This window comes from Chiloscyllium plagiosum, unplaced genomic scaffold, assembly GCF_037043375.1.
Source record: "Chiloscyllium plagiosum isolate Xiang-an unplaced genomic scaffold, Cpla_swu_hap1 HiC_scaffold_4, whole genome shotgun sequence".
Lineage (NCBI taxonomy): Eukaryota > Metazoa > Chordata > Chondrichthyes > Orectolobiformes > Hemiscylliidae > Chiloscyllium > Chiloscyllium plagiosum.
Window position 1 is genome coordinate 21,049,737 of NW_028270142.1, and position 26,687 is coordinate 21,076,423.

The following is a 26,687-nucleotide window of genomic DNA, read 5'->3' on the forward strand; positions in this document are numbered from 1 at the left end:
TACCTTAAACCTATGCCCTTTAATTTTTAATGTTCCTACCCTGGGAACGTCTTGGCAATTCACCTTATCTATGCCCCTCATGATTATATAAACCTCCATAAGTTCAACCCTCAGCCTCCTATGCTCCAGAGACTGACTTAGACTTTGTTAATGGAAAATTATTGTCAAGCACCAGAGATTGTTGCAACCATCCTCAGTAAAACTTTTGTTGTTTGATCTTGCCAACATCACTGTTTGCCTTTTAAATTCCTGTTCATGTCTCCTAAGTGTCATTGTGAGAACAGTATAACTTGTTGCATCAAGTTCAGTCAATGCTGTTTCTTTTTATCTCTCAAATTTCCTGAAACAATACAGTTAATTGTTTTTTGCATTTAAAAAGAAATTCCAGAATCAGTCTTAAGGTGTCTCTTTACCCCACAATTTCCACATGTATCAATCTGCACTATAGCGAAGACAGTGTTATTACCTCGTGTTTCAGAAGTATTCTATGATTGGACTTTTGCTGTGAATGTGTAGAGGGAAGCCAGTGGGTGTGTTGGTTAGAGATTCCATTGGGGAAAGTGATTTTCTTAACTTGAATGAAAGGTTTGGACTTGGTACAGTATTATGAACTGAATTGCAGTTTCATGAAAGGATTGCTTTTATGCTGAGTCCCAATAGAATGATTAGAGTTTAAACACATTTAGGGATTCTATCTTTTGGCAAGTATTTCCTTTTGTGAGGAATAAAGGTGGTTTCACTTTGGGAGAGCCAAGAAACAGACCTGGCATGCATTACTCTGGGTTATTAGCTAATGAAGGATATCTCAAAGGTTTCAGCCTTATTTAAATTAATTTTCCATCCCGGGAAAAATAATGAGACAAGCAAACAAATCAGCAGCAGTGTTGTGGGGGAGTTCCATGCCACAGACATGCCACAGTCGCTGTGATGGAATTAATTCAAAGGTGCTGGATAGATGCTATCCGGATAAGTGTTTTTTTTTCTGGTTAAATCTGTAAAATTACTCACTTCTATCTGGCACTTGATCATGTGACCTAGACAAGCTACAACAGCTGAAGAGAAGCATTCAGATCTTTATTTTGTTTGTGATTCTGAACCATTCAATTTGCAAGAATTTTGATTTTGAAAAGCATTTGAGAGTTACAACAGTAGTTTAAACTGCTTCCAAATTGTGGGGTTCATCCAGAATTAAAGAAGTGTGAATGAACATTTTGAATTTGTTCCATGATACTCAAATTTGAAATGAAGAGCTGGTTTTAATGCAATAGAGCCAAGAAGGATGATTTTTAAAAAAATAAATTGTAAGCATCCCATCAAATGGGAGTGGGTTTCTGTAAAATGGCATTTTTTGTATAGCTTCATGAAAGTACTATGCTATTGGAAAAAAAAACAACAAATGGACATGTTTAAACAAACCCTCAACATCCTTAACGTTTTTGCAGGATGCCACATAGGGATGGGCTATGTTAGGAATTGTATTGAAATACTTAGACTTGCATGAAACTGCTTCAAAAGCAAGCCTGTGCTTGTACTATCTTGCAGAGCTTCAGTTATGTTTTTCTAAAAACGCATTGTTAAAATGTTATTTGGAAACCCTGTGATTCTGCAAGTTTTTTTAAAGGAGCAAATATCTTCTGATCAACTATTGATGTGAAAATGTTATTTAAAAAAAAAAGACAAAATTAGCTTAGGTCAAATTTTCAAATTAGGATTCTTTGTAAAGAGATTTAAGACAAATGCGCTTAAAATGCAGTATCACTTATCTAGTGAAGCAATGGGCAGAGTCCTCTTGTTAGAGTACAGTTGAATTTTATAATCATTGCACAAACAATATTATTCAGCAACGGACAAAGCCATTAGGCTTTTCAAAGAGCCTTTTTGACTCTTTGAAAGAGCTAGTCAAATGGTCCCACTTTACTCTCTTTACCGCCCTGAATTTTTTCCGTATATCTGAAATCCCATTTATACTTGAGTCTGCTTCCACCGTTTTATCTGCCAGGGCTTTTCAGATTATTGAAATTCCTCCACTTGCATTTTTCTTTTTGCTAATTTTTTTGCTGCCAGTTGAAATTATTTCACCTCATTTATTCTTATCAGAAATCTCCATATTTTTCAGCATTTATGTTAAATCTTCCCATTATCTATTTAGCTTGGAGGAGCATAACTCCAGCTTCTCTAGTCCCTTGACAGAGTTGAAATCTCCATAAGAGCAGAATATAATACAAGGCAGAGTATAAGTCGAGATATCAAGGGTGGCTGTAAGGTACATTAGCATAATTATATGGATATAGACAATTTGCAAATGGAATGGTAAATGAGTGGAAAAAATCTGAATATGATTGCATAATGCATTGGTGAGCACATAGATCACAACTGCAAATGTTGCTCTAAGAAAACACGTGTGTATATATAGTTAGCAGGTTTTGAGAAGATTTTTAGGTCAGGTTGAGGTTCTGGATGTTCGCTGAGCTGGAAAGTTCATTTTCAGACATTTTGTCATCATACTAGATAACATAGTCAGTCAGCCTCCGGTGAAGCACTGATGGTGTGGCCGGCTTTTTATTTGTTTAGGTTTCCTTGGGTTGGTGATGTCATTTTCAGTTCTTTTTCTCAGGGGGCTGGTAAATAGGATCCAAGTCAAAGTGTTTGTTGAGAGAGTTCTGATTGGAGTGCCATGCTGCTAGGAATTCAAGGAATTCTCTGGCTTGTCTCTGTTTGGCTTGTCCTGGGATGGATGTGTTGTCCTAGTCAAAGTGGTGTCCTTCCTCATCTGTATATAAAAATAGTAGTGAGAGTGGGTCATGTCTTTTTGTGACTAGTTGACGTTCACGTATCCTGGTGGCTAGCTTTCTGCCTGTTTGTCCAATATAGTGTTTGTTACAGTTCTTGCAAGGTATTTTGTAAACGATAAGAGTTTTGCTTGTTCACTGTATAGACAACAGAAAATGACATCACCACAGGAAATGACATCACCAACCCAAGGAAACCTAAACACAAATAAAAAGCGGGCCACACCAGCAATGCTTCACTGGAGGTTCACTGATGATGTTACCTATAATGGTGTTGAAACATCTGAAAGCGAACCTTCCAGCTCAGCGAGCAAATTTACATCCATATATATAGTCTCGAGGTGATGCAATTCAGCTTCAGTACACTGGTCTGTTGTATAAAGGGATTTTGCTGTAAGATTAAGTAAATCAAGACTGGAGTTTGACCAAATGTGAGTTAATCTGTTTGAAACACAAAATTCTTAAGGAGCTAAAAGGATGGCTGTTGAGAAAATGCATCCCAATCTTTCTTAGCCATGTCAAGAATTGGGTATAACAACATCTTCCTTTTTCTGATATGATTTTTATTTTTGTAGATTCATTGTTCATCTATTTGTGTCAATGAATCTGTCTAAAGATTTAGAGGCTACATTTTCTCAAATGTTTTGCCAGGTGGGAAACCAACAGAACCTCTGAGAAAGTGAAGCTGATTCAGTTGTGCCAAGTTTTTGTAATTTCCAGCTGCCTCCTTGTTGCCTTTCTATAGGCCAATTGTCTTTGGAATTGGTTTAGAAGACCTTTCAGTGAAGTCATGAGTGATATACTGAAATCTGAATTCAAAGTGAAATCTGAAAGCCATAAGACTTGTGTGAAATTACAGTAGCATAAGCCCCAAAAGCCATGACATCGTGGAACAAAAATGAGGGGAAAATTTGCATCCACATGGTATGCTTCACAAGCTTGGGACCTTTCAAATAGCTTCACATCTAATTAATACTTATTATTAAATTTAGATGACCCAACTTCTCCGTTTGGTTGGTGCCAACTGGGTTTTCCCCTAAGTGCCCCAATCATTTTCTTCAGATGACTAAAATGTCTAGGTTTTGATCACCACTGTGGCTCAGTTCCTTTATCCACACCTCAAGTTCAATTAAACCTGTGTGCTGAACTGCACCCTGGGATTCAGGCCAGCCCATTCCATGTCTGCCTCTTCTAAAATCCTCTGGGCACTCGTTTTAAAAATAACGAACCTGGCTTATCCAACGTGCAGGCTTTTAGAAGGTCCTCCAAGGTAACCTAGCTCTTTTCTACTGGAGTCGGCCTACCCTCAACTTTCGGGCAGGCAACAGCTAATTCAGCCATTAAGTTGGTGAGTGGCATGTGGCTTCATCCAATTAGAAGGAGCTCATGCGCAAGGACATGGTATTTGCAGCAATTGATGTTGCTGCCAACTAGTTGCTATCCGATTAGATGATTTTTGCTAATGACTAAGGCCTCGGTTGCACATTTATTTCATGGCATTGACTGGGTGGTGAAAGTCCAATAGGGAAAGAAGAGGCTGTTTGGCTCAGTGAGTCTGCCCTGGCAAAACTTTACTCTAAGTCTACACTCATGCAACTTTCCAACACTTGGCCTATAGCCTTGAATGTTATGACATTTTGAATGCGCAGTCAAGTACTGTTCAGGTTGAGGTTTCCTGCCTCAACTACTCTTTCAGGCAGTTTCAAATTCCATGCCCTTTGGCTGAAAAAGGTTTTCCCTCAAATCTCTTATAAACCTCCTACCTTTCACCTGAAAATTATGCCCCTTTTGTTATTGATCTTCAATTAAAGGAACAGTTGTTTTCTATCTACCTTGTCCATGTCCCTCATAATCTTACACACCTCGCTCAGGTCACCTTAGCCTTCTCTGCTCTAAAGAAAACAACCTGTGCTTAACCAGCCACTCTACATAGCTGAGCTGCTTTATCCCAGGCAGCATTTGTTGAATCCCCTTGGCAGCCCCTCCAGCGTAATCGCATTTTTTATATAGGATAGGGGCAGCGTGGTGGCACAATGGCTAGCACTGTTGCCTCGCAGCACTAGGTACTTTGCTTTGATTCCAGTCTTGGGTGACTCTCTGTATGGAGTTGATACCTTCTCCCTGTGTCTGTATGTATTTCTGCCAAGCACTGGCTTCCTCCCACAGTCCAAAGATGTGCAGGTTAGGTCCATTGGCCATGCTAAATTGGCGGAGAAAGTGAGGTCTGCAGATGCTGGAGATCAGAGCTGAAAATGTGTTGCTGGAAAAGCGCAGCAGGTCAAGCAGCATCCAGGGAACAGGAGAATCGACGTTTTGGGCATAAGCCCTTCCTGAAGAAGGGCTTATGCCCGAAACGTCGATTCTCCTGTTCCCTGGATGCTGCCTGACCTGCGCTTTTCCAGCAACACATTTTCAGCTCATGCTAAATTGGCATATATTTTAGATTACATTACAGTGTGGAAACAGGCCCTTCGGCCCAACAAGTCCACACCGACCCGCCGAAGCGAAACCCACCCATACCCCTACATTTACCCCTTACCTAACACTACGGGCAATTTAGCATGGCCAATTCACCTGACCCTGCACATCTTTTTGGACTGTGGGAGGAAACCGGAGCACCCGGAGGAAACCCACGCAGACACTGGGAGAACGTGCAAACTCCACACAGTCAGTCGCCTGAGGCGGGAATTGAACCCGGGTCTCAGGCGCTGTGAGGCAGCAGTGCTAACCACTGTGCCACCGTGCCGCCCACATAGTGTCCATAGATGTGCATACTGGTGGATTAGTTATAGTAAATTTGGGCTGGTGGGGTGGGTCTGCATGAGATGTTCTTCTGAGGCTTGGTGCAGAGTTGATGGACCTCTTTCTGCACTGTAGGATGATTCTCCAGTGTGGTGACCAGAACTACACAATGTATTCTAGCTCTGGCCTAACCAAACTCAGCCCCTGCATAATCGCCCTTCTCTCATAATCTTTGTCATGACTGATAAATGCAAGTGTACCTCTATGCCACCTTAACTATGTAATTAGCCTGTCTGGTACCTGCAGGAATCTAGGGACAAGTACCTCAAGATCCCTCTGTTCCTCTTCCTAGTGTTCTAACATTCATTGAGTACTTTCTTATCTTGTTACTTCTTCCAAAGTGCATCACCTCACACTTGTCAGGATTAAATCCCATTGGTCACTGATCTATCCATCAAGTCAATCCATCTATATTCTCCTGTAACCCAAGACCACCTCCACCATTGTCAATTATCACGTCATTTGCAAGCCTAATAACTGTCACCTTCCTGTCCTGTTCCCCACCCCATTATATATATCACAAACTGTAAGGGACCTAGCACTGATCCCTGCGGTACGCCACAGGACACCAACTTTCTATGATCACCCTCTGTCTCCTATCACGAGACTAAATTTGGGTCAGATAAAAGCAAATTACTGCAGATGCTGGAATCTCAAACCAAAAGAGAAAATGCTGGAAAATCTCAGCAGGTCTGGCAGCATCTGTAAGGAGAGAAAAGAGCTGACGTTTCGAGTCTAACTGACCCTTTGTCAAAGCTGGGTCAGGTTTGCTAAATTACCCTGTGCTTCTGTCTTCTTCATAAGGATCACATGTGGGACCTTGGCAAAGGCTTTGCTGAAGTCCTTATAAACTATACCAACTACAGTACTTCATCTACACACCTGGTTACCTCCTTGAAAAATTCACTAAAATTTGTTTGGCATGATCTCCCTTTGAGGAGAAAGTGAGGTCTGCAGATGCTGGAGATCAGAGATGGAAATGTGTTGCTGGAAAAGCGCAGCAGGTCAGGCAGCATCTAGGGAACAGGAGAATCGACGTTTCGGGCATTAGCCCTTCTTCCTGAAGAAGGGTCGACGTTTCGGGCATTAGCCCTTCTTCCTGAAGAAGGGCTAATGCCCGAAACGTCGATTCTCCTGTTCCCTAGATGCTGCCTGACCTGCTGCGCTTTTCCAGCAACACATGATCTCCCTTTGACAAGTCTAGCTGATTATTCTTGGTCAAACCTTGTCTTTCCAAGTGGAGATTAACCCTTTCAGAATTTTCTCTAATGGTTTCTTAACACTGATACCCAGAAGAGGAATTGAAAATTTGGGTTAGAGCCCCTGTAATTTCCTGCCTCATCTTCCACAGCAACCTGGGATATCACTCATCCTAACTTACGGATTTATTCACCTTTTAAGTCTTTTCATTCCCTGTGACAAACTGCTCAAGAGCTTCATAGTCCCTCTTCCAGAATTATGTACCTATGTTTCTCCTCCTCCAAAGAAAAGGAGGATGTGAAGTACTTGTTTAACACCTTAACATTGTTCTCCAATTCCAAGCATAGATTGCTCCCTATTCTTTCCTCTTGCCATCTTGATCTCAACTCTGTTTTCCACTTGTTATGGCCCAAACTCCTGGATTGTTTTTATCCTATAATTGAACAGCTGGAAAAACTCAGGACTTGGCTGCATTTATGGAGATAGAAACAGTTAACATTTTGAGTACAATATAACTCTCCTTCAGAACCCTGCCGTTGATTGTTCAGTGTGTCATTAATCATGGAGCCCCACCTTTCCATGGTTTTTGAAGGTGTCTCCGTTTTGGTTTCTAAAAATCTGATCACTCTATTTGAAGAGTGATCACTGTTGTTGGAGAATGTAGCCGCTAGTTGATATGCATCAATGTCCCACAAACAACAATGAAATAGGTGACTGAACAGCCTCTGTTATTTGGTATTGGCTGAAGGCTAAACCTTGTTCAGAGCAATGTGTGACTGTCATCAACCTGAAGTGTTTACTCAGATTAACGAATTGAATATTGCATATCTCTTCTCCAAGCCTCTATCAACCCCACATGCCTTGCCAGTGTCACCTTGCTGAATACATCTCTATGTGCAGTATAAATGGAAGAAAATGTGACAGCAGTAATTTCTTTAATTTGCAATTTGTTACTGCGTGTCTGCCCAAATATAGTAGGTGGAGATTTTCAGGTTGCAACTGGCTTGCAACAAGTTATGGGGATACAGTCAGTATATCCCTTGTTTGCTTTTCATGTCCAAAGTTCCAAACTCTAGATTTTAATGTTTATCTACTGGAAAGATCTTTGTTCTTATCAATAGTTATTTTTATTGTGTTGCGTTTATCCCATTGCATTTGGTTTTTCAATGCTTACATGTGTGAAAAATTTAACAATGACAACTAAAACACTCATACTGTGCCACCTCAGGACATCAGCACTTTAACCAACAAGGGGAGACTTGGGCTAGTATTTTGAATTTTACCTTTGTTGTCCTGACTTAATCAGTTAATCATTGATGTATTAAAATTAAAACATGTTGGTACATCAGAATCAATTGCAACATTTGAACATTATTTTAAAACCAGTTCATAGTTTTATTGAGTGAGAGGGCTTTAACACGAAACCGCATCCCAGGTTTGTTTTCGGAGTTGATAGGGTGGCCTGTTTTCTTGAATCACCTTTGTAGCTTGAACTTTTCTTTGCAGACTAGTTGAACCAGTTTCTAGTTGAGTGCAAAACCAGTTTGGCTAGGCTGTTATGCCAACAGATTCTGGTTTGATTCCCGATCACTGAGAGTGCACAAACCTGCTCAACCAGTTGTGAAAAGCATATTGGGTTATCCATTATGCATTTACATATGTGCCTTGGCAGAAACAGACACCTTGAACTGAGCAACAGTCTTGTAAGTGACTGACGTTGGTCCATGCATTTGCGTTCTTTAATACATGTAAGGATTGCAGATGTAGGAAATGCCAAGATAAATTTTCGCAACATAATTTTAAAGGTACGTAACATAAAATCGAATTTTAAGTTAAGTTTGAACTTTGTATATTTTAAGCCTGTGGTATAAAAACAATTGTTCTGATATGAAGTTGGATGAGACAATGCTTCTAAAGTTTGAAAATGAGTAACTTTCCACTTTATGTTGGAAAGGTTTTCTTTCAAAAGTACGGTGGTAGTCTCTATATTTTATTGGATTTGAATTTGAAGTATGAATCGAGTGGGCAGAAAATTAACTTGCTGCAGTGATCAATACTTGTGTTTGTGTAAAATGTAAATATATACGTATACCTGTACATGATACTTTATGTTCGAAAACAGAAAGCTAGCATTCTGAACTTTCATTTGGTAATTGATTAACCAGTCGCAGTCCAGGAGTACGTGAGAAGCTGAATAGAAAGGCATGACAAAACAAGCCCTCATTCCTAACAATACTTGAAATCTCCAGCTTTAAAATAAATTCTTTTCATCCAGTTCACTGAATTCCAATTCTATTTCAGTCAATAGTTTCAGTCCCTTGTATTGTAAATTAATTGGATACCATTGTAGTGCAGTAGCTTTTAGTACTATGCAGTTTTAATGATTAGATATTGCCAAGTTTGGCTGTACATTTGGGAGTTAAAGAAGTGTTATGCTACGATAATGCATTGTAGGAGTAATAATAAATCTCTAACTGTCTGCAACAGGTCCAGTTATTGTGCAAGAAAGTCTCTGGTGAAAAACTTAAGGAACTATCACTCTAAAGTTCTCTCTTCCTCACAAGCATACTGTCCTGTACATAACAAATATCGTGTCTCAAATTATCATGTACCTGTACTCAAATATTTTTTTGAAAGTATCTGATTTAATTCTACAGTGAACCATGTTTGGAAGGGCCACATGAAGGAACTTTCATATTTATGGTATGCAGCCAGCAGGTGGCCTCACCATTAAAATGTCTGTTTTTTAAATGAATTGTCAGTGTACCTAATGGTGTGTCATCTCAATCTGTCTGACCCTAAGCAGGGCTCAATTTAAAACAAGGTGCATAGTTTGTTAACCAGACTGAATGCTGCTTCCTGCCACACTTGTTACTATTGTGGAAAACAATCCACTTTGGACCTCTCACTTCCAATGTTGTCCTTGCTAAAATTTCAAAATCCATCCAAATTCATAGAAAACATTGTTGTCCTGTTTCTTATCATTCACCAAAGCCTGCTCACATGTCCTCCTGGCTCCAGAGCATCCCTGGGTTTTGCGACTAACAAGATGCTGCCATAAAGATGTTCTTATGAAACACAAATGGGTAATGTGTATGGACAAATCCCTGCGTGTGAATGGGTCCTATTCTGGAGTCTGTTTGCAGATCAGAGCACAATCCAGGACAATATAAAGGAGCCACTCAAAAGAATAGGAAGTATATAAATATCAGATCTTTAAAATTGCACCTTTAGTACGAGATTGCGATTCTATGCTGGTAGGATGCTAGATGCGAACATCATATGTACTATTAACTGGCAGATTGGATCAAAACAGCATATCCCTTTGGCTGTTCGCAACATTGGTACTGACCATACTCAAACAACATGTGGTCAGCAAAACTCAACACACTGTCCAACGTGAGATGTGATTCTGCAATTGGTCAACGTTTGCTGGATAATCCTGAGTGTGCAGAGACCTGACAACCAGTTTAGGATTGTCCATTGGGGTTGAAAGATAATGTAATGGAAGCTACATGTATTAATACATTGGGTCTTGTTGCTCTGTCTGCAAATAACTATAGGCACTGCCATTTCAAAGGAGCAATAATGGTGATAAATATTCTGATTTCTGAGGGCAATGCCATGTCCAATCACAGTCAGTCTATTCTGTTTAATGTTCAAATAAAGCTTGGCAATTAACTATTAGTCATCGTTAACTGGTGTATTCTTATAATCATAGTGCCCTTGCCAACTGATCAGAACTCTCCTCTTGTATAGTATGGTTGTTGTTTTCCTTTAACTTTGTATTTCATGCAAATATCCTGATGAGTGCAAGATGAAAAGCTTTGACAAAATGTGTTTTTTGATTAAAAATACTCAAACACATACTTTCATTTTTGTAAAGCATTTTGTGATCTTTTGTTATTGTATAGGTACCAAACTATTTAACTGCTATGGGATAAATATAGTGAAATATCATAAAATGTTTAGACTTAGAATCATTGAGATGTCCAGCACAGAAACAGACCCTTCGGTCCAAATCGTCCAACTCAATCTAGTCCTATCTGCCAGCACCCGGCCCATATTCCTCCAAACCCTTCCTATTCATATACCCATCCGGATGCCTTTTAAATGTTGCAATTCCACCACTTCCTCTGGCAGCACATTCCATACATGCACCACCCTCTGTGTGAAAAGGTTGCCTCTTGGGTCTCTTTTATATCTTTACCCTCTCACCCAAAACCTATGCCCTCTAGTTCTAGGCTCCCCCACCTCTGAGGAAAAAACCTTGTCTATTTATCCTATCCATGCCCCTCATGATGCTGTAAACCTGTATTAGGTCACTCCTCAGCCTCCGATGCTCCAGGGAAAACAGCCCCAGCCTATTCAACATCTCCTTATAGCTCAAATCCTCCAACCCTGGCAACATCCATGTAAATTTTTTCTGAACCCTTTCAAGTTTCACAACACCCTTCCAATAGGAAGAAGACCAGAATTGCACGCAGTATTCCAAAAGTGGCCTAACCAATGTCCTGTACAGCTACATGACCTCCCAACTGTTATCCTCAATGCTTTGACCAATAATGGAAAGCATACTAAATGCTGCCTTCACTATCCAATCTATCTGCCAGTCTACTTTCAGGGAACTATGAACTTGCACATGAAGGTCACTTTGTTCAGCAACGCGCCTTAGGACCGTACCGTTAAGTTTATTTAAATTAAACTCCATCTGCCACTCCTCAGCCCATTGTCCCATCTGATCAAGATCCCGTTTAAATTTGAGGTAACCATCTTCGCTGTCCACTACATCTCCAATTTTGGTGTCATCTGCAAACTTACTAACTGAACATCTTGTGCTCACATCCAAATCATTTATATAAATGAAGAAAAGTAGTGGACCCAGCACCAATCCTTGTGGCACTCCACTGGTCACAGACCTCCAGTCTGAAAAACAGCCTTCCACCACCACCCTCTGTCTTCTAACTTTGAGCCGGTTCTGTATCCAAATGGCTAGTTCTCCCTGTGTTCCATGAGATCTAACCTTGCAAACCAGTCTTCCATGGGGAACCTTGTCAAATGCCTTACTGAAGTTCTTGCTACAATGTTTATAATTGCCTCTGACATCATGTGGATATTTAGATAATTTGTGTCATGACATTGGCTTAGAATCCTAATGGAATTAGTTAATTTTCACTAAGATTTGGTTTTTAAGACGTCTACTCCAGTCACAGAATAATTGCAGATGTAGCTAATGTTAAATGATCCCTGTCATTAGGCAGGAATTTAATATTCTGGCTCTGTAGCTAATGTTAATGATCCCTGTAACTGCAAGGGGTAGTATTGTGGCTCAGTAGTTAGCATTGCTGCCTCACAGTGCCAATGACCCAGGTTTGATTCCATCCTCTGGTGACTGGTCTGTACATTCTCCCTGTGTCTGTATGGGTTCCCTCTGCATGCTCTGGTTTCCTCTTCCTGCCCAAAGATGTGTAGGATAGGTGCCTTAGCCATGCTAAATTGCCTCATAGTGTCCAGGGATGTGCAGGTTAGGTGAATTAATCAGGGGAAATGCAGGGTTATGAGGATAGGGTTGGGATTTGGAAGGAATGCTGTTTGGAAGGTCAGTATAGACTCAATGGGTTGAATGGCCTTTTTCCTCACTCTAAGGATTCTACGATTTTATAAATTCACTCACTCTCTGGCCAAGTACTATGTGGGACCCTTAGAATGTTGCACCTGTAGAATATCAGGAAATTTCAAATACAGGGAGAAATATAACAGTGAGTGTTCTGACTCCCCTCTTAGCAGAGAGGCACATCTTGCCAATTTTGTATTTGGGACATTCAGGAATTTATAAAACGAGTTTTTTTTTTAAAAAAAGCAACACCAGTCTGTGTAAGTTAGTAGCCTGACACCCTGTGTGCTACAAGGGTCACAGCTCTGAGAATATACTTTTAAACACATTTGCCCTGCAAAGAAGAACTCTGTCTCCCACTTTGAGGGCTGTCAGTTTGCCACCCCTGAAAAGAATCAGAATAAAAGAGTTTTAGTCAGCCTTCAAAACCAAAGAATGTTGAAATCGACAGTTCGACAAAGTCTGTTAACACGACTGGTAACATTCACTTCAATGGATGTGACATTCAAATATTCACTCTGCACGTGCAATTCGCAGACTGATCCATAGATTTTATATAGATGGGGATGATAGAATCCCTACAGTGTGGAAACAGGCCCTTCAGCCCAACAAGTCCACATCAACCCTCCATAGAGTAACCCACCGAGATCCATTCCCCTACTGCTTGATATTTAACCCAGACTAATTCACTTAACCTGCACATTTTTGGATTGTGGCAGAAAACCGGAACACCCAGAGGAAACCCACGCAGACACTGGGAGAATGTGCAAACTCCACACTGACAGTCACCCGAGGCTGGAATCTAACCCTGGTTGTTGGCATTGTAAGGCAGCAGTGCTAACCACTGAGCCACCGTGCTGGGCGTGGGTGTGGGGAGAGCTGCAGATAAAGGGGATGGTGGGGGCACGGTGAAGTGGGGATAAGTGAAGACAGGTATAGAGTACAACCTGGTTGGTCAGTGGGAGGAATGAATCTGGTTGGTGATAGGGAGTGGTGGAAGGAAGGGGAGGGGCTGGGAAGAGAGTTAAGGGATGGGAAGGGAGGCAATTTGAAATTGGAGAACTCAATGTTGAGTCCTCCAGACTGTAGACTGCCCAGGGAGTTGATTGTCCAATTTGCGCTGTGGTTCGTTTTGGCAATGGAGGAGGCCAAGGATGGTCATGTTGGAAAGGAAGTGGTTGGGGAATTGACATGGGCTGTGACTGGGAGATCCGGTCACCCCCTGCGGACTCGGCTATGATGCTTGGTGAACCGTTCCCTAACTTTGTTTGGTCTCCCTGATGTAGAGAAGACCACACCGGGGGTACCTGATGCAGTAAACTAGGTTGGAAGAGAGGCAGGTGAATCTCTCTCTCACCTGGAAGGACTGTTTGGGCTTTGGATGTAAGTGAGGGAGGTGATGTACCGGCAGGTTTTGCATCTTTTCCGATTGGAGGGGAAGTTATCTGAGGGTTTAGGGTATTTGATGGGGAGAGTGGTGCACACCAAGGACTGTCGAAGGAAACCGTTCTTGGTAGAAGACAGAGAGGGGTGGAGAAGGGAAGATGTTCTTCGTGGTGGGATCCAGTGGAGTTGTTGGAAATGTTTAGCGATGTTGATTTGGATGCGGAGACTGGTGGGGTGGTAGGTGAGGACCAGGGGAACTCTGTCTTTATTGCTTTGGGGGAGGGGTTGGGATTAGAGCAGTGGAACGGGAAATGGAGGTGGTGTAACTGAGGGCAGTCTGTATGACGGGGGGAGGAAAAGCATGTTGTTCAAAGTAGGTGGACATCTGGGAAGCTTGAGAGTGAAATGTCTCCTCGTCCAAGCAGATGTGGCAGAGGAATTTGGAGATTGGGATGAAGTTCTTGCAGGATACCATGTGGGAGGAAGTGTAGTCCAGGTAGTTATGGGAGTCTCTAGGTTTATAACGAACATCTGTCTGGAGAATACCGCTGAAGATGGAAATGGTGAACTCGGGGAGGTGGTGTCCAAGATGGACCAAAGGAATTTGAGGGCAGAGTGGAAGAAGTGGGTGAGGTTGATGAACTGCTCCAGTTCAGCCTGGGTGCAGGACACTGCACTGATGCAGTCATCGATATAACAGTGGAAGAGTTGGAGTACAGTGCCTGTGTAGGTACTGTAGAGGGACTGTTTGATATATCCGACAAATAGGCGGGTGTAGCTGGTCCCATCCGGGTGCCCATGACCACATCTTTGATTTGGAGGAAATGCAGAGAGTTAAAGGAAAAGTTATTGAGGGTGAAGAGTTCGGCGAGGCAGAGGAGGGTATTGGTGGAGGGGGCCTAGATGGGTCATTTGGAAAGGAAGACGCGGAGGGTCTGGGAGCCATCCATGTGGGGTATGGACGTATATAAGGGGCCGGGAAACCGCAAGTTCCTGAAGAGACTGGAGGGTGTGGTTGGTATCGTGGATATAAGTGGGAAGTGCCTGAACTAAGGGGGAAGAGGGTGGAGTTGAGGTAGGACGAGATCAGTTTGATGGAGCAGGAGCATGCAGAGACTATAGGTCAGCCAGGGTAATTGGGCTTGTGTATCTTGGGGAGCAGTTAGAACAGGGCAGTACTGGACTGGGGGACTATGAGTTTGGAGGCAGTGGAGGGGAGATCACCAGAGGAAATGAAGGCACACAGACAGTGCGTTCAATTTTGGCCTGATGGATCGTGGTGGGGTCACGGGCAAGGGGGAGGTAGGACATGGTGTCGGAGAGTTGGCGTTTGGCCTCTGCGACTTAGAGATCCCTTCTCCAGACTACCACCACCCTGTCTTTTTCAGCAGGTTTGATGGTCAACCGGGGGTTGTTGCGGAGTGAATAGAGTGATGCACGTTCAGAGGGAGTGAAGTTAGAGTGGGTGAGGTGGTTGGAGAAATTGAGGCAGCAGCTGTCACGTCTGCAGTCTGTAATGAAGAGATCTAGGGCGGGTACACTGCTTTCAGGTGGTGACCAAGTTGAGGAAGAGGGTTGAAGGAGGGAGAAATGGTCGTCTGAGGGAGGTTGGGAATTTTTGTCAAAGGAGGAGGCACGGAGGCAGAGGCGGTGGAAGAAGAGCTCCACATCGTGTTATTGAAGACCTAATGAGCAGTACAAAGAAAGGCAAACATCTATAAGAGCAAAAAGGAACTATAGCTGAGACTCAACTGGAGAACTCCCAGTGTGATATGTCCACGCTGTTTTGGTCACAGGATGTGGCAGTGCAGTCACACTGTTTCTGCTAAACTGTGCTGCTGAGGACCTCCCGTTTCCTGCTGTCTATTTTGATGAAGACCAGTGCAGTGAAGGCAGAAGTTTGTATTGCAGATGCTGGAGTTTACAGTCAAGATTAGAGTAGTGCTGGAAAAGTACAGCAGGTCAGGCAGCATCCGAGGAGCAGGAAAATCAACGTTTCGGGCAAAAGTCCTTCACCAGGAAGCCCTTCACCAGTGCAATGAAGCCCAGTGAAAATTTGTCTGCTTTAGAACGGCCGTGATCTCAAACTTTTAACTTTATTTTTATAATTTATACCTAAGTTTTTGAACTTAGGCACCTTTGTTCCTCAGATCGTATATTTTCACTGTACTTGGATATCCCTGTACTTGCGTATATGTAACAATAAAACCTAATTCTAAGGGGAGCCAGTTCATTTCTCCTCCCCTTTTATACTTAATGGTTTGAGATATCATATCAGGAACCGCTGTAAACTGGAGAACCATGCCTTAGGGCAGGTCATAGCATTTCGATTTCCATTGTTAATAAAAGTCTAATCCATTTACATGGGCTGCAATTCAAATATGCTTCCATACCCATATGCAGACTTCCTCTGTATTGCATCCAGCTGATTCAATAAGCTCAAGTGTAGTAATAGGGAATTCTATTGCACATTCTTTTCTCCTCTGCTTTGGATTCCTTAATGCTCATTGATATTCATATCTGCGTTAACTTCCTTACATTCAAGGGGAGGTGTGCTTTGAGGGTGAGGGCACAATTATTGTGAGGAAGATTGACTGACTAATGTATCCAGACAATGGTGGCTGACTACAGAAAAACAAATATCGCAATTTGAAAGGATCTCGAATGAGGTATAGTTCAAGGACTGAAAATTTTAGTGGCAACTTGTGTTCTACTGTTTTGGCTATATATTTCAGTATTCTGTTGATTTTCAGTGTCATTCAGCGACATTTTAGTGTCTTATTACATTCCCATGCTATTGGGACAAAGATTACTTTGTTCTATTTGTATTTATTTGTTACTGTTTGTTTTGGTTTTGACTTAGTATGTCTAGAAAACCTGTTCTTAGTGTTGTTCATCATTGGATAGCTTAAGGGCATTAAAGACTTAAACAACATAAACTTGATCCGGCTTCTCTTGAGTTTGTATGGTTGAGGAGTGCCTAATTAAGGTGTTTAAAATTCAAAGAGATATAATGTGGATGCAAAGAAACTATTTCTTGTGAGAATCTAGAACAACAGAATATTAATATTAAAGTAGAAGTTCGAATAGATAGGATTGATTTCTGCAAACATTTTTTCCTCTCACATTATAATGTACATTTACAATGATGTGCCACAAAAGTTTATGGCTGTTCCACACCCTTCCACTGCCACGAATATCATCCTAGTTTGTCCTCGACAATTCAGTTCCATTCATTATATATTTGATTCACTTAATTCTCTTTCATCAGTACTTAATAATTTACATTGTTGAATTGCTCAAATTGGGCAAGTCATATCGCATATGTTGTATCTACAACTTTCCCTGTTATTGTGTCATAAGCAAGTTTCACAAGTTTACATTTGGTTCTCACATAATTACACGTTTGAGCTCATTTATGTTCCACCTGGAGGCAATAGTAGTGTACTGGTAACTTAATTGAATTAGTAATTTAGCAGCCCAAGATAATGCTCTGGGGAAGAGGTTCACATTTCACCAAGGCAGCTGGTGGGGTTGTGATTCACTCAATAAAATTCAAAATTGAAAGCGAATCTTGGTAATAGTGACCATGAAACCACCAGCAATTGTTATAATAATGAATTTGATTCATGAATGTTCTTTTTAAGAAATGAAATCTGCTGTCCTTTTGTGGTCTGGCCTGCATTCTATAACTCTAGACCCACAACAATATCGTTGCAACTACCCTCAAAGAAATTGGGGATAAATAGCATATGCTGGCATTGCCAATGGTGCCACATCCCACAAAATAATAAATTTTAAAATCCTTATTTGGATAGTTCTCTGGGGTACTACTGGAAATGCTCTTTGAAGGCTGCTGAGCTAAAGTCCAGCATAAATTCAGGAATTACACTTGGACTTGTGTACATGGATGGTGATCAACAATGTGACTCAGTTGCTGAGATGACTGCTTTGCAGCTAGGGTATTACTTTTGTATATAAATATTGCAAAGCTACTACATTACTATATACAGTAAAATTCACTATCACACCAGGGGTGCCAGCAAATCAAAAATACTGGTTAATTCATTGCAGTTGATGATCATCGCAAGAATCAAATACAAAAAGTGGCTTGACGTATACTGCATCTTAGAGGCTTCATGCCTCTCCACCTTTGATTCTTTTCACGGTAATCAACAAGAGAATGTACTTCAGTCTTCTACTTCTTTTCACAATTACTTCTGACTGACAAAACTGGCATTTATATGCTAACAATAACATCTAGTAGGAACATTGGAGGTTCCAGTGGGTGGGTTGCTGGATAACACGTTTTTTTAATTGTATTGTAATAGATTGTTCAGGATTTTCCTGGAATGGCTGATATCAAAAGAGCTGAAGAGTCTCTGTCTTCATCTATTTGCTTACTTTTGGAGAAGAGAGGAAAATAGGATGGTGAGGAATTTTGTTTTTTTTCAATCTTTAAGATCAGTTTTATTTAATCTGTTTTGCAGGTGAAAATTGATTTGAGGAGTTTTAACTACAGTATGTAACTTTGAAAATCTGCATACAAACCATACCATGAATAACTCCAGCGCAAGCTGTGGGAGCCCAGGCACCGGAAGTACAGCGGAGGCTGCCATTGATGCATTTAAGGAGATTTGGACTAAACTGAAAGAATGTCATGACAACGAAGTACAAGGTAAATGATCATTGTTTATTACCTTTTAAATTGCACGTAAAACCAGTAATGTGAAGTCTTTGAAAGGTTTGTTTCTGTCCCAATCTTCATGGTTTCTTGCAAGGCCCTGTATCATTTTTTTGTGGATTTTTGATGGAAGTTGAGTTTTTTTTTTCTGTAATGACATTACAATGCATCAATTGGGATGTTGTGAATCAGCAGGTTACATTGCTTCCATGATATTAGGAGCTTCTGTTTGTTTTACTTATTTTCTAATGATCTAACTTCCTGCTGGGATATAGTTCTGAGTCTGGATGCTCTTTGGATTCTGCTCTTTCTCAGCATGTGGTCAGTGACTGTTAATTGTCCATTTACCCTGAGAAAAGAAACCCAAGAGCCAACTATCAGCTTTTACTTGATTCAAATGCATAAACATATTTAATTAGGAGTCACTGAATACCAACCAGGTGGAAGTATAAACTAACTTTCATTTTGGTTTTCCTTTGTTAAGTTCACAAAGGTACCCCCATCCTATCTGATATCCATGAATCTTGTTTCCATAACTTCTAGTTTCTATTGATCACTTTTATAGGAGGGAGTAATGGAACAGAGATTGAGAAAAGTTGTGAATGTTCATGAAATTCCATCAGATTCATGAATAGAAGAAGCACCTCTGATGCTATATTTGTTTAATGGCAAATCATTTTGACATATCAGGAAGACCAATATAACATGATGTTTATATTCATCAATATAAAGAAAACTAGTGACTGGGTTCCTAAAGACGATATCTGGTGATGTGCTAGAATTCATGGTGTCCTTGAGAAGTACATATAACTATTATAGAGTATGTACACGGTGCCAGACAAGAGTAAGAAACAGTGTGAGGTGAGTGAGTTTCAAAGGCAAAGTTGGATGTCAACAATAACTAGCACTGAGCTCATTTCCTTCCTGGTTCTCATGGATATTCTGATTGAACAAATGAGATGGGAAATTCAGTGGTCAGTAATGTTTGCAGACGATAGTGGAGAGAACATGACCAAGTGCTGGAGAACTGTAGCAAAGAACCTCAAGTCATGAAAATCACTCCACCAAAGGCCCAGTTTATTCCCTATCAAATTTACATAGGGAAGAGGATCACTGTGAAGGTGGAAAGATTCTGGGTGAAGATACGAATAAACTAATTTGTTTTAAGTACTTGGAATCATTGATGTTAGAAGAAGGATGGCAATTGACAAACCGATAAGCTCTGGTTGAAGTCATTGGAAGGAATCAAATGAGCAGTGTGGTAGAGGGATCACTGCTAGGGTGTCAACTTCTAGCAATTTATGTAAATGATTTGATTATACAGAATGAAGAGGTGGTTGCTAAATTTGCTGATGATACAAAGATGGATGGCAATGTAAATTAAGAAAAAGGTGCTATAAAGGCATATGTGCATCGTAAGTAAGGTGTGCAAATATCTGGCAAACATAATGTGGGAAAATACGAAATTGTCTATTTTGCCAGAAAAATCAATAATGAAACATGCTATCTAAATGTGGGAGATTGGAGAGCTCTGACATACAGAGGGAACTTTGTGTCCTATTGTATAAACCATAAACGCTATGCAGAAACAGCAAGTGATTAATAAAGCTAATAGAAGTTATTATTTATTGTAAGAGAAATTGAATATAAAAGTAGAAAGGTTACGCTTCAATTATGAAGGGCACTGGTGAGGCCAGATCAGGAGCATTGTTTACAGTAGTGATCATCTCATTGAAGGATGCATCCAATATATTGGAAGCAGTTCAGAGAAGCTTTACTAGACAAATACCTCGAATGGGCAGATTGATCTCTAAGAAAAATGTTGGATAAGCTTGTCTTGTATCAGCTGGAATTTCAAAGTAAGACAGTAGAAGCTGAAATTCTGAATATTTTATAGGCAGAGGTGGATAGATTCTTGCTATGCGAGGGGATGAAATGTTACCAGAAATATGTGCGATTGTGGATTTTAAATGACAGTCAGCTTTGATCTTACTAAATGACAAAATAGGTTTGAGGAATTAAATGGCCCAGTCCAGTTCCTAACTCCTATGTTGTATGTATGTTTTAAAAAGTTCAGTGGGATGTTATGTTCTAGATAATGTTATAGACCAGACCAGACCCCCTCAAAATATTTTAAGAAAGTAAACCTTTTTTTTCGGATCTACCTTTAAAAATCTGAAGTGTGTGTTCCAGATGTGATGAACTGGTCAAACTACTCAACAGTCAGCAAAAACACAATTTATTTAAATACGACAGTTAAAATACACACAATAAAAAGACTAATTTAGAATAACTTAACTATTGGAAAATTTAACTGAATTACAGATACAATACCCATTACCAATTAACTGTTCCAATAAAGTAAGATCACATAAACACACCCTTTGGCAAAAAGGTAAATTCAGACACAGATTCTTACTTGCAGTTCTCCAGTCCAAGAGGAAACAACATGGAGAGATGTCAGGGGAAATAGCAGTTAGGAATCATTTTCTAAAGCTTCAATCCTTCTGTGACCCAAACAGCTTCAGCCAGCTGCAGCTTAAAAAAAACTAGAAAGCCTGATTTTTGAGAGAACTGGCCATTCCCCTTCCATTGCTACAACAGTTGTAAAACAAAACTAAAGGTCTTCTAAGTTATTGACTTAACCATCTCCAGTAGCCACTTCAGCGCCTCTGCCTTTACAACCTCTTTCAAAAAAAACCCAGGATAAAATAACTTTTTTAAAGTGACAGCTACATCACAATAAATATGGCTAAAACTGAGGATCTTCCTGAAATTGTACAACCAGTCCTGTGCTAAGATTTATACGCTATGTAATAACAGAAAGAGAGCATCAGCAATGGGTATTACTGAGATATAGATGTTGAGGTGGAATGTGTGGATTATTGCAAACAGACAAAATTAGGGCGTAACACATTGTGGGTCAATGTAGGTTGTGACAGTGTGAAAGGAAGTAGCCAAGAAGAAATTGAAATGATGTGAACATCTATTGCATGAAATCTGGTGAGAAGAGTGATAGAGAAGGGAATGCCAAGAAGAAGGAGATGATGATGAGCTTGAAGTGGTTTACAGCATAGTAAATAGTAGTAGTACTTTAGGACACTACAAATCAAGAAATTAGAAGTTCATATAGCAAGGGGAATGCAGCAATCATGGGTAACTTCAGTCTACATATAGATTTAAACAAGATTTGGAGATGACGGTGTTGGACTGGGGTGTACAAAGTTAAAAATCACACAACACCGGGTTATAGTCCAGCAGGTTTATTTGGAAGCACTAGCTTTCGGAGCGCCACTTCTTCATTAGGTGTTGGACTATAACCTGGTGTTGTATGTTATAAGCACAGTGTTGTAAAGGAAGAAGTCCTGGAATGTGTTTGAGATAATTTTCTGAAGCAATATGTTGAGCAACCAAATGAAGCTCAGGTTATTTTATATTTATATGAGAAAGAGCTAACTAGTGTTCTGAAAGAGCTAACTAATGTTGTAAAAGAAGGCTTGAGATTAATGAGCAAAATATGATAGAATGTTCCATTTAGTTTGAAAGTGATGTAGTTCCCCTTACCTACTGTAGATATACTTGCTGAGGAAAAGCACAATGGAGGTTCCCAAGTATAGCAGGATTGTTCTGTGCGGAGAGATCAAGAGACTGGGCTTACATTTTCTAGAGTATAGAACAATAAGAGGTAATCTCAAAGAAACTTACAAAATTCTTCAAGGTGCAGAAACCATATTTCCCTGGTTGTGGGATCGATAGCCTGGGGACACATTCTCAGAATAAAAGGCAAGCCAGTTAGGACTGGGTTGAGGCAGAGCTTCTTCACTTAACTGGTGGTGAAATTTTGGGACCTGTAGAATTACAGTCATTTATATATCTTCAAGTCAGAATTTGGTAGATTTCCAGTTACTAATGACATCAAGAATATGAGGATAACATGAGAGTATGGTGTTGCGGTAGAAGAATCAGTCATGATCTACAATAGCACAATAGGCTCCAAGGGTCTTCTCCTGTTTCTGTGTTCCTACATAAGACCAGATTTAAATATTCAGTTCTGAGAAATTTAAATGCAATGGGCTTGGAAGAAGAATGAATGATTCACAAGGGGAGATTGAGAAAGCTGATAACCCATCATTATAGTAACTCCAATTAAAATGAAGCAGAAAGAAGTCAAGGAATCAGTTCCAAATTTGGCAGTGCTGTTGACAGTATGCTATTGAGTGCCTTCTAATTTATATTATTTTTAATTGAATATTGAATCTTGTTGCAAAAAGATTTTTTAAATCTGTTACTCTATCATTGAAGATACTTTTCAGCACAGGAATGCAATTTTAACACTCAAATTCTTTCTTGGTCAGCTTTTCTTAATGTAGGGGAATTCATGTTCAAGAAATTTAGCTGCTTTTCTGGTGTATAAAGATGCAGGTCTGTGAATCTATATTTGTTACGATGCCTTGCTTTTACAATGTAAGTGTGATGAATTTAACTCCTTGAGTTCACATTCTTGCAAAATCAAGTCTGTATCAAACGGAATAATGGCCAGTACTCAACTGAAAGTTACGAGTATGGATAAAAGTACATGCTTTTTAAAAATACATATATTTGAGTGTTAAATTATTTAACCATTTCCAATTCTATATTTGTTGATTTGGTTGGAATGGATAGTTTGAATTAATTTTGTGCAGGCCTTTCCCTGTACATCTGCTCTAAAAGTTGTGGAAATCCTGGGAAGTAAACGGTACCGTTAGTTCAACTTTCTGCAATTCTTCCATTGTTGTTAGAGGAAGATGTGTAAATTCTGGTGGAAAATCTACTCAAGGCGTTTTGTTCAAACTTTTCTCTGTTGGTCAAGCAAACCCACAAGTTAAAAATGAGACTTTGTAAGTATGAAAGACTGTGGAAGCTTAGATCTGATTAAGTTATCATTGTATCTTAAATGAGTAGCATTTTTCATGCCAAATTCAGCAAACCTTGGACTGAAATTTCAATAAAGAGATGGAGTTGAATTGGGTTCATTTTTTGTAACATAATTATGTGAGAGATCTGTTTTCTCTTGAGTTGTGTTAGAGAATACATCAAAATATTTGAATTCAGTTTCAATCATTAGATGCTTGGTTTAGATAGGTGCAAAGAGAAAATATAATCTTTAGGCATTTGTTAAAAATGTTCATCATGCATATATTTTCAGGGTGTGGGTGCCAATTTAGAGTCATCGTCAGCCTCTGGGCAAGAATTTTTTAAAAAGTCTTAACTTGTCAGTAAACATTTTATTTCCCAATCTACCTAGCAGGCTGATAGAACCAAGATGACTGGGAAATTGAAAATAAACAAAAATTAATGAGTTTTGTGGAAAGCTATGTTTGAAATATTAGCTGTTTTTGACTCCAAATGCTGGTTGATTTGAATATTTTTGTCAACCATAATACTTTGCTTTTGAAAGTAAAAATATTAGCTTAATTGCCATTTTTTGATTTCCTATATTTTTTATTTTGATGCTGTAATAGTTTAATTGTTCATATGTTTGCAATAAAATATTGTTTTTTATAATATGCCAGTAATTTCTTTATATAGTGCTATTCAGCTGTACTGGCAAGCATCTACTCTTTATTCGGTATAGCCCCTGTTGTAAAATTATTACATGCATTTCCTAAGAAGTTTGGCTGGGCTGACCTCATTTTGTGTTTGCATAGTGGTTTCCCTAGGTACCAATTTACAACAACACAGAACTGCATGACAAATAGGATTTAATTTTGCTCCCATCTTTTTTGTTCTTTCCATTTTTTCTGTTCTTTCCATCTTTTCAGCATCACCTACCTTACTTAGAGATGCCTCTAACTAATTCTGATGTTGAGTCATTGATTTCAAATTATACCTGCCTTGCTTTATCAGTACTGCCATCATTATTTTAGTTTTTATTTCAAGTATTTTTAATCCTAGTTTGAGGTTGATAGGGCTATCCTCCAGCAGGGGAAAGTTAAATTAAGTTTCAGAAAGTAGCTGGAAGCCTTTTGAAACATTGTTTGGTCTGGACTATTCCTCTGGGAATCTTGGTTCAGATGTCATCACAGCAACAATAGAATTCAGGTTTATAACTCTGAAATATTAAAGTAACCTTAGTAATGGTGCCCATGGAAGCTTTTGCAGATTTCCATAAAAGCCATTTCGGGAAGGAAATCTACCATTCTACCTGGTCTGATTTGCATGTGACTTGAGATCCATGCTAATGTGGTTGACTTGTAATTGCACCTGAACTGGCTTGGCCAGTAGTTTAGTCCAAAGGCAATTTCTAACCATAAACTGTTGACTAAGACAGTCTGCCCAATCCCATGATAAAACATTTTTTTTAAAATGTGAAGTCTAGCATTCTTGACTTCTGTTGTTAACCTAGTTAGTTATTAATTTTCAAGTATCCAATATTGTTTGCCGAAACAGTTATCAAGCTCTCTTCAGATAGTTTTGTGAGGAAACAAAAAAGCTTTTCTCTTATTGATCTTTTGTCAATTAATTTAATTTGATCTTTTTACACCTCATTTGTCAGTGGATGTAGTGTCTTTCTACCTCAGGTAGATAGGATAGTGAAGAAGGTGTTTGGTATGCTTTCCTTTATTGGTCAGAGTATTGAGTGCAGGAGTTGGGAGGTCATCTTGCGGCTGTACAGGATATTGGTTAGATCTCTTTTGAAACATTGGAAGGAGACCAGAATTGCATGCAATCAGAAGAATGTTGTGAAATTTGAAAGGGTTCAGAAAAGATTTACAAGGATGTTGCCAGGATGGGAAGATTTGAGCTCTAGGGAGAGGCTGAACAGGCTGGGGCTGTTTTCTCTGGAGTGTCGGAGGCTGAGGGATGACCTGATAGAGATTTATAAAATATGAAGGGCATGGATAGGATAAATAGACAAAGTCTCTTCCCTGGAGTGGGGAATGTCCAGAATTAGAGGGCATAGGTTTAGGGTGTGAGGGGAAAGATATAAAAGAGACTTAAGGGGCCACATTTTCACGCAGAGAGTGGTGCATGTATGGAATGAGGTGCCAGAGGAAGTGGTGGATGCTAGTACAATTGCAACAATTAAAAGGCATCTGGATGGGTATATGAATAGGAAGGCTTTGGAGGGATATGGGCCAGGTGCTGGCAAGTGGGACTAGATTGGGTTGGGATACCTGGTTGGCATGGACAAGTTAGACCAAAGGGTCTGTTTCTTTGCTGTGCATCTGTATGACTCTAATAGAAATTTTGTTTAACTCTTGTCCAAGGAGAAGAGCCCTATCCTTTCCTGCTTTGATCTGGTAACTAAAGTCCTTTATCTCTGGTGACCCCCAGTCGACACCCTCTGCATCTTTCAAAGACCTTTGCATTTTTGAAGAGTGGTACTTGAAATTGTCCGTAACACTCCAGCTAAGACCTGATCTACGTTTTATAAAATTCTCAAATAGCCTTGTTGTTGTTACAAATCTATTTATAAATCTATTTATTAACCAGTATGCTATTTTTAACACCTTCTCAACTTGTCTTGTTACCTTGTTAAGCATTTAAATACATGGACACCATTCTCTCTTTTCAATGGCACAATATTGGGAAATGGAATACAACTATATAGCCACCCATAGAGTGGATCATTTCACACTTCTGTGTACTGAATGCCATCTGTCATACTTCAGTCTACTTCGCGATTTTGTCTGTTATTCAAAACCTACAACTATCTCATCTCATTGCCAGGACTTGTAGCATCTGTAAGCTTTGTGATGCTACTCCTTACATTTGAGTCAAGATAGATAATAAAATTATAAGAGTGATGAGCGCAACTGGAACTTGGGAAATGTGACTGTAAAGGTATTAATAAGGGAAAGGGTCAGTTTTTAAATTAAGCTTGTTGTGACCAGCTATGGAGCAAGGTGAATAAAGAAGAGGAGCTAGTTCTTCACTCCACACCCAGGAGAGGACTGATCTGGCATCACCTCGGGAACTCTAACAAATTGGAGAACATCATTCAAGCAAGAAGATAGATGAAGGCAGTGCGGTGGACATTGTCTGCATGGACTTCAGCAAGGCTTTTAACAAGGTTCTGCATGGTAGACTGGTTAGTAAGGTTAGATCACATGGGATCCAGGGAGAGCTAGCAAATTAGGTACAAAATTGGCTTGACAATAGGAGACATAGTGAGGCGGTGGAGTGTTGTTCAGACTGGAGGCCTGTGACCAGTGGTGTGCTGCAAGGA

At 39.9% G+C, this 26,687-nt stretch overlaps 1 protein-coding gene across 8 annotated transcripts in view; it reads left to right on the forward strand.

Moving 5' to 3' along the window:
• Positions 1-26,687, forward strand: part of rbbp8 (retinoblastoma binding protein 8) — a 171,554-nt gene that overhangs the window by 57,731 nt on the left and 87,136 nt on the right. For 6 of the 8 annotated variants that reach the window (XM_087986033.1, XM_087986030.1, XM_087986028.1 and 3 more), the window contains one exon: positions 18,282-18,469. In XM_087986033.1, coding sequence (XP_087842159.1) covers positions 18,349-18,469 — 121 coding nt within the window. In that variant the 5' untranslated portion in view covers positions 18,282-18,348. Of the gene's footprint in view, positions 1-7,779; positions 8,597-16,349; positions 16,461-18,281; positions 18,470-26,687 lie in introns of those variants that run through there. The other 2 variants (XM_087986031.1, XM_087986035.1) reach the window with 2 other exon arrangements.